The sequence below is a fragment of the Apodemus sylvaticus genome, chromosome 10 (genome assembly GCF_947179515.1).
Source record: "Apodemus sylvaticus chromosome 10, mApoSyl1.1, whole genome shotgun sequence".
Taxonomy (NCBI): Eukaryota; Metazoa; Chordata; class Mammalia; order Rodentia; family Muridae; genus Apodemus; species Apodemus sylvaticus.
Window position 1 is genome coordinate 54,418,953 of NC_067481.1, and position 14,150 is coordinate 54,433,102.

Sequence of the window (14,150 nt, forward strand, 5' to 3'; positions counted from 1 at the left end):
TCAACTTACAGTCTTCATGCAGGACAATATATGAGCACACACACAACACGCAGTTACAGCTTGCAATGAATTTATCATCACAAGATCATCCCGTGATAAATCATGAAGCATCTGCACGCTATCATGGGATTTCCCATTAGTTACCATTTAAGGGTTTTCTTTTTTCTTTTCTTTCTTTTTTTAAATGGTTGTGTAGATGGGCCCATGCTGCATGACTATCCTTCGGTTTGTGTCTTTCACATAAGATGATGTCTTTACATCATCTTTTTAAAAGATGTATTTATTTATTATATGTAAGTACACTGTAGCTGTCTTCAGACACTCCAGAAGAGGGCATCAGACCTTGAAACGGATGGTTGTGAGCCACCATGTGGTTGCTGGGATTTAAACTCAGGACCTTCCGAAGAGCAGTCAGTGCTCTTAACCACTGAGCCATCTCTCCAGCCCTAAATCATTCTTTTAAAGATTTATCTTATTTTAAATCTGTGAATGTGGGTATGCCATGCATTCAGGGGTGTCTTCAGAAACCAGAGGTGTCAGACCCCTGGATCTGGAGTTGCAAACTATTGGGGGACTGCCAAACTGCTGCGAGCTACCTGTTGTGGGTGCCAGGAATCCAACTTGGGATCTCTAGAAGAGCAATACATTTTCTTAACCGATTAGCCATCTCTCTAGCCCTTTTAAATATCATAAAAAATGATCCACATAAGCAACCATTACTTCAAAGTAAATGATTTGGATCATATCCTGAAGACAATCTCCTCGAAGAGGTCCAACCTGGCAGTGTCCCTACACAGGCCCACGTGCAGTTCCATCAGGCAGGCAAGAGGAAGGGGAGACAGCTGGAGACCACCGGCTGCCTGTGGACACGGGAAAGAATTCCCTCAACCTGAAGTAACAAATACTTCCAATAGTATCTTTTCACATTTCCACACTGAGTTTTCCTCTTGTGACTTCATAGTTCTTCATAGTCTTGATATTAATTACTTGTTACAAATGTTGCAACTATTTCATCCAAGTCTGGCCTGGCACTTGTTTCTAATTTTAGATGTCAGATTTGCCAGTCTTTTCTGTAGAGGAAAAATATTATTTTCCTGCATTGTATTTATAAAAATATATACATGCTATATCATTTATATACACATGTGTGTATATATATATATATATACACACATGTTTATACAAACATATTATTTATATAATTTCTTGTATTTTGGTGTTATTTATGAGCAAACATTTTGCCCTATTTAGTTAGTAATTCCATGTCTCTAAGGTGTCTGTAACTGTGCCCACCCCCACCCTTGCTTATACTAATATAACTTTGCCCTCTCCTGTCTGTGATCCTGAGCTGGGTATTTACTGCACTGATTCAGTCTACAAAGCGGTTTCTATTTGTTATGATAAATGTCACAGGCCAGTGTGTTTCGTGACAAGTCTCTAATGCACTCAGCATTGGGGGGAGGGGGGCTGCTCTTCCCTGGCGCTCCTGCCCCCAGCAGACAGAGGTCAAAATCATCCCATTTTCCAATTGAGACTTTAGGACAGAATAACTAACTCACGCTGCTGCACCTGTACACAGGGAAGCCAGGCCGCCAGGCTGTGCTGTCCAAAGTTCATTCTGTTTCCACAGTGCTGCTGCTGGCCTGAGGCCTTCCTAACATGAACCGACCCACGCCTGGTTCCTAACCCCAATGACCAGACAGCTCACGAACGGTTATTTCTCTTCTTTTTACTCTAAAACACAAGCTGACAGTCGGGAGCTGCACACTGCACAGAACATCATGGGTTTCAAGAGGCACCCCTCCCCCACCGGGCACCACATGCCATTCCTCAAACACCGTTCTCTACCGGTCCCTTAAAATCCTAGATGAGAGTTTCCAAAGACGGGGAGACCCTTAGGTAGGACCTCCCAACTCTAAACCTCAGCAGCTCCAGGCATTACGGAAATAAATGAGGGGAAGGGCAGCTCCTAACTGGCCTTGCCCAACCCCATCTCACAGACCCAGCGGTAGGGCCTCCTGCAGACGTCGTCATTCCAGCGGCCATCCGAGGTGAAGTGGGCGCAATCCTCGCCCCCTCCCAGCCCGTGTCCCGTCCAGTCATCCGGCTGCTCCGGCCTCCAGTTCCTAGAGATAGAAGAAGGCTGTGAGCCCCAGGAGATCAGACTCTCAGCCATGTTGCCAGCCTTGGGACACAGGCTGGGAGGTCAGGGACCCCAGCCCAGTATGACAACACACTCACTTGAAGCCTTTCTCGTAGTTTGTCCCATCCACCCATCTCCAGGGCCCGTCCTGGTCAGTTAGGCCAATCCAAGTGTTCAAGGGGCCCATGTGGTGCTGGACAAATCTCTGAGGAAAGAAACAGAGTTGGTGACCTCTCCCTTCCGCTATCCAGCATCCCAGAAGAAGCCAGGGCCTCACCTGCTCCTGCCAGGAGGTCACCACCACCAGGTGGGCACCCTCCAGCCGGCAGTACTTGTCAGCCTCAGTCCAGGACCTCACAGAGCTCGAGAACCAGTAGCAACTGCTATTGTACTCCACCCAATTGATGGGGCAGCAGGTCCTCTCAGAGCCTGAGGTGGGAAATGGGTGTGAAGGGCTGAGCCGCTGTGGGGGGAGGGCTCAAGAAAGCGGGACTAGTACCCCCACCCCTCACCATTGCCCTGAAGTGCGGCCATCTGGCAGCTCAAGCTTCGCACATCAGACACTAACTGCGTAACGTGCTGCAGCAATCTGGAGTGATCTGGGGAGGGGGAGCGGGGAGGGGGGAGCGGGGGGGGGGGGAGGAGGGTACCAGAGGACAGGAGGGGAGAAGAGGGGAGGGAGAAGGAAGAAATTAGGTGAGTGTGAACACTGGGGAGCAACCAATCATCGCAGCCCCCTGGCCAAAGCTTTGATCTAGGCTGAGAGATTTGGTCCAGGTCAGACCCTCTAGGCTGAGAGATTTGGCCCAGGTCAGACCCTCTAGGCTGAGAGATTTGGCCCAGGTCAGACCCTCCGCCCTGACCTCCCCCTCCTCTTTCTCACCCTCACCTCTCCCCCTTCCCTCTTTCTCCCCCAACCTCTTCCCCTTGCCCCCCATTTCTCCCTCTCTCCTTCCCCCTCCCTCTCCCCTTCCCCGTCCCTCTCCCCCTCCCTCCCTCTCCCCCTCCCTCCCTCACTCTCCCCTTCACCTCTCCCCTCCCTGCCACTCCCCCCCCAACATCCCCCCACACCTCACCTTCTTTCAGATCCTGCTGCTGTTTTTCCAGCTGCAACTCCAGCAACTCCATCTTTCTTCCCACACTACGTCCTAGAGGATAAACATGTTCAAAGTCCGGACAACCCAACCGCCCCTCCCCCAGACCCAGGCCCCGGACCCAGCCCCCCTCACCCTGGGTGCTCAGGGCCTTGACCTGGTCCTCGGTGCTCACAGTGAAGTTGCTTAAGTTCTGCCTTAGAGTCAGCAGATCTTCCCGGAGTTGGGAATCTAGGCAAGAGAGGATGTAGGTAGGAAAAAATAAGTTGACTGTGTCCACCAGCCAGCGGGCCCGCCGCTTGCTCACACCCACCCGAAGTGGCCCCCTTCCTCTGCCCAACCCTGGCCACCTACTTTGGGATGTGATCACACAGACAACCACCAGCAACAGGATGCTGAGGCTAAAGGAGAGCAGGAGGAGGCGGAATCCAGAGCAGAGTCGCTGTGCGAGCCGCGGAGTGGGAGGCGGCCCTGCAAGAGAGGGTGTCAAGAGTTCACTACCGGGGCCAGTCTAAACCCCGAGGTACTAAAAAGAGCGCAAACTAAGCTAGCTCTCCAATAGACTAAGAGGAACCGTATAAGTTAAGAAATGGGGGCCGTGGGCAACCCTGCAGGATCTAAAGAAAGATAGGGAAGGCGCGGGGGGGGGGGGGGGGGAATCAGAGGTGCAGAGCTTTGACCTGCCCTAGCACTGCGAGGCCCTGAACCTCTGCTGCCACCCTGTGGCAAAATGTTGTCATTACAGACGATGAACCATGCCTGGGGAGTCACCGGTCCACCAAAGGGTGGAAAGGGTGGGTTTCCTCCTCTTTTTATGAATCCTGTGTGTCTTTGGTTGCACGCAGGGAAAAAGGGTGAGCCTCTCCCACCAAGGGAGAAAATGACACTCAGTCCTGTCGGTTGGCGTGCCGGCTTCCCCCTGCTTCTCCCCGTGCTCCTGCATAACAGAACACTGCATTGCCCACCTGGGGTGCCTCAAGGGTTCTGTATTTGTTTTTACAGGTACACAACAGTCCCTGCTCAGAGGACCAAGAAGTAGGGAGAGCAGATGCTTCATCCTCCATCCGAGCTGAGACCCTCAGCCCCCTCTCCAAGGGTCCCTTAGGTCAAACTGGTCCCTGCTCACCCCCCCTCCTGTCCCCACATACAGACTGCTGAAACTGAAGAGGAAATGCAGCCTAACTTCAGAAGGGACTGACAATAAACTCATGTCCCCAACCTTCAGTAGGCCCCACACCTTGGATCCACCCACTGCCTGGGGTCTTGAGAAGTGGGTGACATTAGGAGGAAGTTTGGACACCTGTCACTGAGGACGCCAACGCTATGGCCCTGTACCCGACTTCCCAGCAAGAGTGACTCAGCCACTGACTTCTAAATGTATGGGACAGAGCTGGGGATCTCCACAGGGAAACAGGAGCTGAGTCAGAGGGACAGAGCCATGGATGCTTTCCTCCAGAGGGGAGCACCCCTCACCTCTCTGGAAGGGAGCACCTCTTACCTCTCCGGAGTTGACGATGGTCATTCTCATTGTCCAGGTGCTGGAAATCTTGATAATCCTTTGTCATGATAGCACTGGAGCAGGACCTAGGACAGCCAAGTTCAGAGCTGAGGCTGGGGCTAACAGACTCGGAGCTGGAAGAAGTCCAGTTCGCTTTTACATCTGATTAGGTGAACATGTCTTCCTTCTCCCCCACTCCCATCCACTCCCAAGCCTGACATCCAAAAATCTGTCCTCTAGCTGGGCATGATGACATATGCTTTTTATCCCAGTACTGGTGGATCTCTGTAGGTTTGAGGCCAGCTTGGTCTATAGAGTGAGTTCCAGGCTAACCAAGGCTACATCCATCCTGTCTAAGAAAAATCTATCCGCTTCCGTTTACACATACTGCGCGTGTGGATTGCATGTGCAAGGCCCCTTCAGACACTCTATGGCTGCCACCCATCCCTTCTCCCCAGCTGCACTTACTGACGGTCCCTCAGCACCACGAAGAGCCCAGGCTAAGGAGAGAGCTGAAGCCTGAAGAACCAGGTGGACAGCCCTGGGCAATGGGAGGGGAGGGGACAGCGTCCATCCAGGGCCCCTGTGTGTCTGAGCACGATGAACCTGGCATCGCCAGTGCCAGGACTTTGGACCATAAACAAAGGTAGGAATAGACTTGGAACTGGGGGGGGTATTGGGGAGGAAGGAAGGCATGGGTGACCTCTATTCTATTTCTCAGAAAAGGGGAGTCTACACGCGCACACACACACACACACACACACGTACGCACATTCAATACTCTTTACCTTTTTGTGGGTGAGACAGGCCTTAAAAAGCAAGGGTAGAGTTTGCTGCTTCCCCTCAGAGCCCTCCCCCTTTTCAGTCCTGGATTTCCCAGAATTGTCCGTATCTCCAAATATCCCTGACCAGGGTCAGAGGCACGAACTGATTCAGCGCTCTTGCCCAATCCTGCCCTGTGACCTCGGCGTTATCACTGCAGGCTGTAGATTCCTGGGGTCTCAGCTCCAGGCTCCTCAGCCCTAACCTAAAGGCTCACTCTATGGTAGTCCTCCAAGCAGCATAGAGGGTGACAGGAGGAGCAGTTCTCCCCCAGGATCCAGGCCAAGAAATCACTGATTCTACTGTGTGCCACCCAGGGCTTCAACCTTTCTCATCCCCAGAGAACAACCCATTCTACAGGCAAGAGAGCTGAGGCCCTGGAAGACAACTCGTCAAAGCCATACTACACAGAAGAATGTAGACTGGCACCTGGGCATGCCAACTCAGTGCCCTGTGTGCTGCCTCCAGCACCTCACTCAGAACGGGGTCCCTAGCTGCTCCACACACCAGGTCCCCAAGTTCCCAGAGAGGCTTAAACATGGCCCCTCACAGTCCCCAGAGCTTCAGAGAGGCCCGTCGCAAGTCAGCCTCTGGCTTGGGACAAGAGCAATATTCAAAATATAACAGACCTCCTGTTAGGTTCCAAAGTGAGAACTGGACTCTATGGCTGTCCAGAGCCTGTGAGCTATTCAGGAAGGCATGGCTTACATAAATCCAACTGCTCCGTGCGTCCTTGCTTGTCTGCGTCCTAAAAACCCTCATGTTCGCATGTGCCGGGCTTGCTGCCAGCGATTTTGGTGAAAATTGGGCCATTAATTTAACACTCTCTGATTTTGCCACTTACAATCTAGTTTATTCTGGCAAACAAACAGACAGGGATCCAGTCTGAAGAGTAGTTATACTCATAGAGGTAGGGCCTGGCGGGGAGCAGGGCGGGGCCCAGGGGTGCAGAAGCACAGAGCCTTTGGCTCCCCCGATGCTGGTGAGACCTTGGCATTAGCTTGTAAAACTAAAAAATGCTGCAAAGTCGGGATTTTTTAATCTTTCTATCTGCATATTGTCCTGGAAGAAGGCATTTTGAAATCCAGTTAATATGCTAGAGCCATGCTCTAGGCTTGGGGATAAGAGAGCAGTTTGGACTAGTGTTAACACACACGTTTGAATAAATGTTAAGTGTGGGTTGTGGATGTAGGTGTGTGTGTGTGTGTGTATGTGTGTGTGTGTAGATGTATAGTTTTTCATCCCTTTTCAGTAGATTTCTATTTAGAGAGATACAATATATAATATATATTATACATACACTATATATGCATATAACATAATATATAACATACATATATATATCATAGGGCCCATTGGATATGTGTACTAGTCATTTATTGAAAATTAAGTACCCCACAACTTAGCAACTTAAAAAATAAACACAGACCATCTCACTGTAAAGGTTAAAGTGCAGCCTCAACCATTGGTTCTGACTGAGAGTCCCTCCTGTGGGCACAACCATGATCTCAGCCAGTGCTGTGTTTGTTGAAAGGCTGAACCAAGACTGGCAAATCAGCTGCCAAAGGGACTCACTCGTCCGACAGGAGAGTTACTGCTGGCTGCTGCTTGGAGTCCTCTGTTCCTCACCACACAGGCCTTCCACGAGGCTGCTCGAATGTCCTCATGACACTGGGCCTAGCCTCAGAGAAGCAGCCTGTCATTTCCACACCGTCCCCTGGTCTCCCGGACAGCCCTCCTCATTGTGGGAAAGAATCACACACACACACACACACACACACACACACACACACACACACACAACATAAGTCCCGGGTGACCAGAAGCCCTGGGACCTCCGAGGGGCAAGTAAGTGCATACCGCAAGGACACGTGTTCAGAGACCTCCTACTGCTGGCCTACGTGACCGACACATTTAGAGATTATGTGGCTATACTCTAGGGGCGTGAAGAGTTGCAAGTTGGGCTGGGGGTGTCACTTGGTGGTACAGTTTCCCTGGCATGCCCAAAGCCTTGAGCCCAATCCCCAGGATTTCAACAAAGGGAAGGGGAAGTTTCAGGCAAGACAGTGGTGAGGCCAGATATCTAAAGGGTGCTGTGGCCTGGGCTTGGTGTGAGAATTGGGTTGGTCAGAGTGGCTAAGTGGCCCAGGGGCAATGAGATTGGTCAGGAATATGCCTGGGAAGGGTATATCTCATCTTGGGACTCTCTCTCGCTCGCTCTCTCTCTCTCTTTCTCCATCTCTCTCTCTCTCCATCTCTCTCCATCTCTTCTCACTAGCTGCTCCAGTCAGCAGCAGCCTTCTCTACCACACCCCCTATAGTACCACAGGCCCAAGGCGACCAAGGCAGCCAACCATGGATGGAGCCCGACGAATCCCGGAGCCAGGGCAAACCTTTCCTCCTTTGTTTTCTCAGGTATCTTTTCCCAGCAGCAGTAGCAGCAGTGCAGCACGCAGATGAAACCCCTGACCAGAGGAGGGCAGAGAACAGCTCCAGTGCTGCCGGTTAGAGCTGCAGGAGACCAAGAAGAAAGAGAGAAAGCCTCCTTTGGGAAAAACTAGAGAGAGGGGAGTATTTTCAGATTGGGAGAGGCCCGGACTGCTACGGGCCATGGTGAGCGTGTGAGTGCTAAGGATGAACAGGAAGTGCCAAGGATGGAGGCCCCCAGAAGGGGTGTGGGAGGAGCCTGAAGCCTGCTGTCAGACCTGCTGATGTCTGGGCTCATCTGAAAAGTCGGATTAATGCCAGTCTCAAGGGTTTGTCCAAGTTGAAGATGACACATCGTCGTCGGTTGTACTTAGTTCCCTGAGGACCCATGCTGAGTGCTGAGTGCTGAGTGCTGAGTGCTGTGTGCTGAGTGCTGAGTGCTGTGTGCTGAGTGCTGAGTGCTGTGTGCTGAGTGCCGGTTTCTTCTCAGCAGAAGCCCAGCAAAGGTTGGATTGTGTCTTGGTTACTTTTCTCTTTCAGTGAAGAGACACTATGACCAAGGCAACTTGAAAGAAAGAAAGAAAGAAAGAAAGAAAGAAAGAAAGAAAGAAAGAAAGAAAGAAAGAAAGAAAGAAAGAAAGAAAGAAAGAAAGCATTCACTTAGGGGCTTGCTCATAGTTTGAGGATGAAGTCCATGACCACAGCAGGGCGTGTGGCGGCAGCAGGCAGACACGGTGCGGGAGCAGCTGATTCACAAGCAGGAGATAGAGATAGCAAGACTGGGTGGGAATTTTAGACCTCAAAGCCTGTCCCCGGGTGACACGCCTCCCCTAACAAGGGCACATCTCCTAATTCTTCTCAAAACTGTTCCACCGACCAGGGATGAAACATTCAAACCTCCAAGCCTTAGGAAGGCCGTTCTCATTCACACTTCCACGGGTTAGAACTCTCAGGTGCAGCAAGGGCGTGGGGATCCACGGACCAGATCCAGGGGCGCTGCACACTACAGAGAGCAAAGCTGGGGCCCGGGAAACACAATGTCTGAGCTCAGAGAGCCCCTCCTGTTTCACAAAAGAGACCTCCATCCTGAGCTGCCTTCCAAGTCCCGTGCGCCTCCAAGGTCATGTATGATATGATAACACTGCCTCGACCCCGCTCCAGACTTAAAGAAGAACCGTATGTCAAGGCCCTCAGTATCCTTGGCCCCCAGAAGATCTCGAGATGAGGTGGCCCAGCACTGAATGCCTGTGTGAGCCATAGCTGGGCACAGTCAGGTAGAGCCAGGGCTGGGCTGAAGCTGGAGAGCGTGCGTGTTAAATTCTGGCCGTGTGCCTGAGGTATAAAGCTGAGGAAGAGCGGGACAGCGAGGGCGAGAAGGAGATGGACCCCTGCACCGACTGTACAGTTGGAGCTGACACCTCCTCAGGGGCTTAGTGTCCCAGCTCTACAGTTGACAGGCCCAAAAGAAGCATAAGCTACCTAATTCCAGCAGGGTCCCCCCATGCCCCCTCGCCCTCATCCAGTGTCAGCCCTTCCCACCCGGGTACACCCCACGTTCCCAGCCTTAGAGCAGCTGGAGTTCTATGGCCCAAGTCTTTCTGTCTCTTTCCTTTCAGAGGGCGACGATTTAAGAAAAGGTTTTAAAATACCGAATGCTTTGGGTTTTATGTAACATTCAGGTTTACCCAATAAGTGAAGGGACTTGGAGCCGATCACGTACCACGTGACCACTTCCTACTGCGCACCACCTCGTCCAGGGCTAAGGGCTCCACAAGCACAGCGCCTGTGTTCCTCTTAAGGACACAGGTAGGTAGGCGGTTACTGCTGCCTCTTTATAGGTAGGGAACAGGCCGAGGACCCAGGCTTGTGATAAGACATTCTCTATCAGGGCAGGCAACTGCCTCTAGGCTCTCTATCGCCCCCTACTGGGCGCTTTCTCCTAGCACCTGGAGCCCTCTTCCCGAAATAGAATCCTGCCACTCTGATAGCTTCTCTCAATCTCTCAATCTCTCTCTCTCTCTCTCTCTCTCTCTCTCTCTCTCTCTCTCTGGTTTTTCCGAGACAGGGTTTCTCTGTGTAGCCCTGGCTGTCCTGGAACTCACTCTGTAGACCAGGCTGGCCTCAAACTAAGAAATCTGCCTGTCTCTGCCTCCCAGAGTGCTGGGATTAGAGGTGTGGGCCACCACTGTCCGGCAGCTTCTCTCTTTTTATTTGGTTGGTTGGTTGTTGTTTTTAACATTTATTTATTATGTGAATGTGAGCATGCAGAGGTCAGAGGACAACCTCTTCTTTCCTTCCATCATATGGGTCCCATATGAGGACTTGAACTCCTGCCAGCAGGCTTGTCAACACACGCCTTTCTCACTGAGCCATTTCTCCAGCCCCTTTGACAGTTTCCCATGGCCCTTGGGCTAGAATGCCTGTAAAGGCCTGTGAGCCGGGTCCTGCTTGCTTCCCCCTGCCCTGCTCTCCCGAGCCCTCTGCTGCCCTCCAGGCTCCCACACCTAGACCCTGCTTGTTCTTTTAAGCATACTCTGCCACCTGTGTTTATTTTTCAGTACGGCACGGCTCCAAGGGAGGCCACTTGCCTAAACTAACCCTGGACAGATGTCCAAACGTCACTTTGTTTGCTTAATAGCAATCATCCATTCTAATTATCTGCATCTGTTTTCATTCTGCCTTTTTTTTTCCCAGCCCCACTGATGGACCCAAGTTCCCTGAAACTGGGGGTGTAAAAACATACGCATACACTGGTACCGAAAGAAGATCCAATGAGGATTTAGTGAAAAACATAGAGGGTAAGGAAAGAAAAGCCAGGGTTTGAATGCAGGTCAGTTTGGGAGTCTGGGTCTCTTCTCTGCCTTCTGGGGCTGGGGAGGTGGCCCAATGATTAAGACCACCAGCTGCTCTTACAGAGGACTTGGGTTTGACTCACGGCACTCCTGTGGTGGCTCACAACCATCTTTAATTCCAGTGCCAGGAACTCGGCACCCTCTCCTGGCCTCTGACGGAACCTGGCACACACACGGTGCCCAGAAGCACATGCAGGCAAAGCACTCATACACATAAACTTGTTTTCCAAATTTATTTTATTGTGCGAATGAATTTTTTGCCTGCGTGTGTGTTTACCGTGTGCATGCCTGTTTGATCTCCTGGATCTAGGGTTATAGACGGTTTCAAAGCGCCATAGGGTAGTGCTGGGAATTGAAACTGGGTCTTCTGCATGAACAACACATGCTCTTAACCTCTGAGCCTTCTCTCCAGCCCCACGCATAAAAATCTTAAATTAGGGGCTGGAGAGATGGCTCAGCAGTTAAGAGCACTGACTGTTCTTCTACAGGTCCTGAGTTCAATTCCCAGCAACCACATGGTGGCTCACAACCATCTGAAATGGGATCTGATGCCCTCTTCTGGTGTGTCTGAAGAGAGTAGCAGTGTACTCACATACATAAAATAAGTCTTTTTAGAATTTTTAGATTAAAACATTTTCAGCCTGGTGCCAAGAACATGCCTTTAATCCCAGCACATAAGAGGTGGATCTCTGAGTCTGAGGCCAGTTTGGTTTATATGATGGGTTCCAGCAAAGCCAGAGAGCTACACAAAGACCCTGTCTCAAAAAAAAATTTTTTTTTCCAATTTGCCTCAAGGGACCAAATTAAGGACACAGTTGAGTCGTACAGCATCTGCCCAGCCCGTGGCCCTAGGTTTGGTGAAAGAACACAGGGAAACATTCTCTGTAGACTTGAAATTAACATACTTCACACTGCTAAGCACGCGCCCTCAGATGAGGAGGCAACGTTTTTAACCACGTGAATTTCTGTCAGGTACATGGATCCTTCGCATCACTTAAAAATAACAGAAGGCAGGAACAATGGTGGACGCCTGCAGAACCAACACTTGGCGGTAGAGGCACAAGGATCAGGGGTTAAAGGTCATCTTTGCCTACATACCAAGTTTGAGACAAGGCTGGGAATCTGAGACCCTCCCCCACCCCCACCCCCACCCCCAAAATACTAATAAGACAAGACAATGAGGTAGCAAGCCATCTCACTGAAGATACCAGCCACCAAGTCTGGAAACCAGAGTTTGATCCTTGGAAGCCACATGGTGAAAACACAGCATTATCTTCTCCAAGTTGGCCTCTGACCCCACACATATATCCTTGGTATATGCATGCACGACAGTCTGCACAGGCTTGTGCATGAGAGCCCTACACACATAAACACACACATGAAATCTAAGAAGCAACTGAAAAAAGGAGGTGGAAAAAGCCAACAACCAAACAACAGGGGCTGAAGAGATGGATCGGTGGTTAAGAGCACCCAGCTGGATGACCCAAGTTTGGGTCTCAGCACCCACACTGGTAGTTCACAGGCATCTGTAATCCTGCTCCAGGGAACCTGACCCTCTCTTCTGCTCTCCTGGGGGCACCCACAGGCATGTGGCATACACTTGCACAGACACACATGAGTGAATTTAATGTTTTTTTTTTTTTTTTAAATTAAAAGCAGTAATAATAATGCAGACTTTGAGCCTGGTGTGGTGGTGCACATTTGTAATCCCAGCACTCAGGACACGCTGTAGCAGGATGACAAATTCAAGGCCAGTCTGGGAAACTTAGTAACAAAGAAACAAATCTAGGAGATGTACCCCATCTAGGTAGAGGCTCCTCAACTCCTTGGACACAGACTCAGGAAGACACTATGCCTCAGCTCCTGGATTTCTCCGTTTGGCTCCTGACAGAGACCATCAGACTGCCTCATCCTACACAGAACCAAGCTGAGAGAATGATCTGAAAGTTCCCCTCTAAAGCGACGAGATGTCAGAGCCACGAGGAGCTCTCCTGGCATCCAGACTCCCGGGGTCCTACACCCCCAGGGCTTGCAAGGGTGAGCCTCTTGGGTCAGGATACCGTGTGGATGACTGCACTGAGCAATCCAGATGTCACAAGTTTATGTGACATCTGCTTCGACTGCTAGATGGCATGTCCTCCCCAGAATCACTTCTCCTAGTCTGGTCTTTTGCAGTCATCTCTTATCTTTGCTCAGGGATGGCCACAGAAACTGCCCTTCTGCAATTGTTGAGGATTTAGGAACTCTTAGGACCCCCACCTCAGCCTTCTAGCCTGTTGGGGAGGGGGAGGGGGGGTCCCTGACAATCACAGACGTGGGGGTGGCATCACAGCTAGTGCCAGCAAGCAGCTTGTCTGTCAAGTTCCGAGACTAAATGCTGTCTTCGCTGTTCCAGCTTTCCTATCTGGGGTCACATTTCTGTTTTCTCAGCCACAGTATCTGCCAAGGCTCTCACACATCCTGCAAAGTGGCACACAAAGAAATCCAGCAGTAACTATCTATACGGCATCCCTCATCCAGCAAACTTGAAAAGATTCTGTCCACACAGGGCAGTGCTGGCGCACGCCTTTAGTCCCAGCACTTGGGAGGCAGAGGCGGGCAGGTCTCTGAGTTCAAAACCAGCCTGGTCTACACAGCGAGTTCCAGGACAGCCAGGGTTTCATAGAGAAACAATGTCTGGGGAAAAAAAAAACAAATAGACAAAATATTCTGTCCACAACCCCATAAATATAACAAAGAATGTTTCCTCTGTGCAGTCCCATCTTTAATGAGTCAACCTAGAGTTCTTCGGTTTTAAACAATAACCAAGAAATATACATTTGGTAGAGACTACTTTTTTGTTGTTGCATTTTGTTTGACCTTTTAAAGTAGCTTCATTCTGACACTCACGCTAGATAGCCTGGGCTAACCCTGAATTCCCCAGTCTCTTGCCTCAGCTCCCCAAATGCTGGGATTACAGGCCTAGGCCTCCAGAGCTGGCGGGTTTATCTCTGTATGGGCTTAGTCAGGCCCCGGGCGGGCGACTCTCCAGACTGAGCAGCAGTGGCAGGATTCAGTTGCCAGGCTGTCTCGCGAGCTGTTCAGTACTTTGTACGCAATAGGCTGTGCCAACCATGGGCCTCTGCTCTCAGTCCTTTAGGATGGGTAGTGCTGAGTCCTAACTTTCGACCAGTTGACCAGTATATTAAATTTGTACATTCTGTACAGTTTTATACACAGGTCCTCCTCAACTGTAAGCCAAGGAGCTTCTGTATTTTTCTTTAGGAATGGATGTGCTGTCAACAGCGATGGGACCAGCAAGGGGAGTGGTCAGG

The 14,150-nt window shown here is 50.7% G+C and overlaps 1 protein-coding gene across 1 annotated transcript; it reads right to left on the reverse strand.

Annotated features, from left to right (window-relative positions):
- Positions 1-1,724: 1,724 nt before the first annotated feature.
- On the reverse strand, positions 1,725-5,381 carry LOC127693922 (asialoglycoprotein receptor 1). Its single transcript, XM_052195199.1, has 9 exons — positions 5,204-5,381; positions 4,736-4,821; positions 3,592-3,708; positions 3,373-3,468; positions 3,220-3,291; positions 2,656-2,742; positions 2,421-2,572; positions 2,242-2,348; positions 1,725-2,126 (listed from the first exon to the last, which is right to left on the reverse strand). The coding sequence occupies exons 2-9, from the start codon at positions 4,800-4,802 to the stop codon at positions 1,970-1,972; spliced, it is 855 nt and encodes a 284-aa protein (XP_052051159.1). The 5' UTR covers positions 4,803-4,821; positions 5,204-5,381; the 3' UTR covers positions 1,725-1,969.
- Positions 5,382-14,150: the final 8,769 nt, after the last annotated feature.

Excerpts from the sequence above, each read along its gene's own strand:
- LOC127693922 (XM_052195199.1), bottom strand. The coding sequence starts at position 4,802 with ATGACAAAGGATTATCAAGATTTCCAGCACCTGGACAATGAGAATGAC. Across the intron at positions 3,709-4,735 it reads CCATCGTCAACTCCGGAGAG|GGCCGCCTCCCACTCCGCGG; the intron begins GTAAGAGGTGCT and ends CCTCTCTTGCAG. Across the intron at positions 2,127-2,241 it reads AACTACGAGAAAGGCTTCAA|GAACTGGAGGCCGGAGCAGC; the intron begins GTGAGTGTGTTG and ends TTCTATCTCTAG.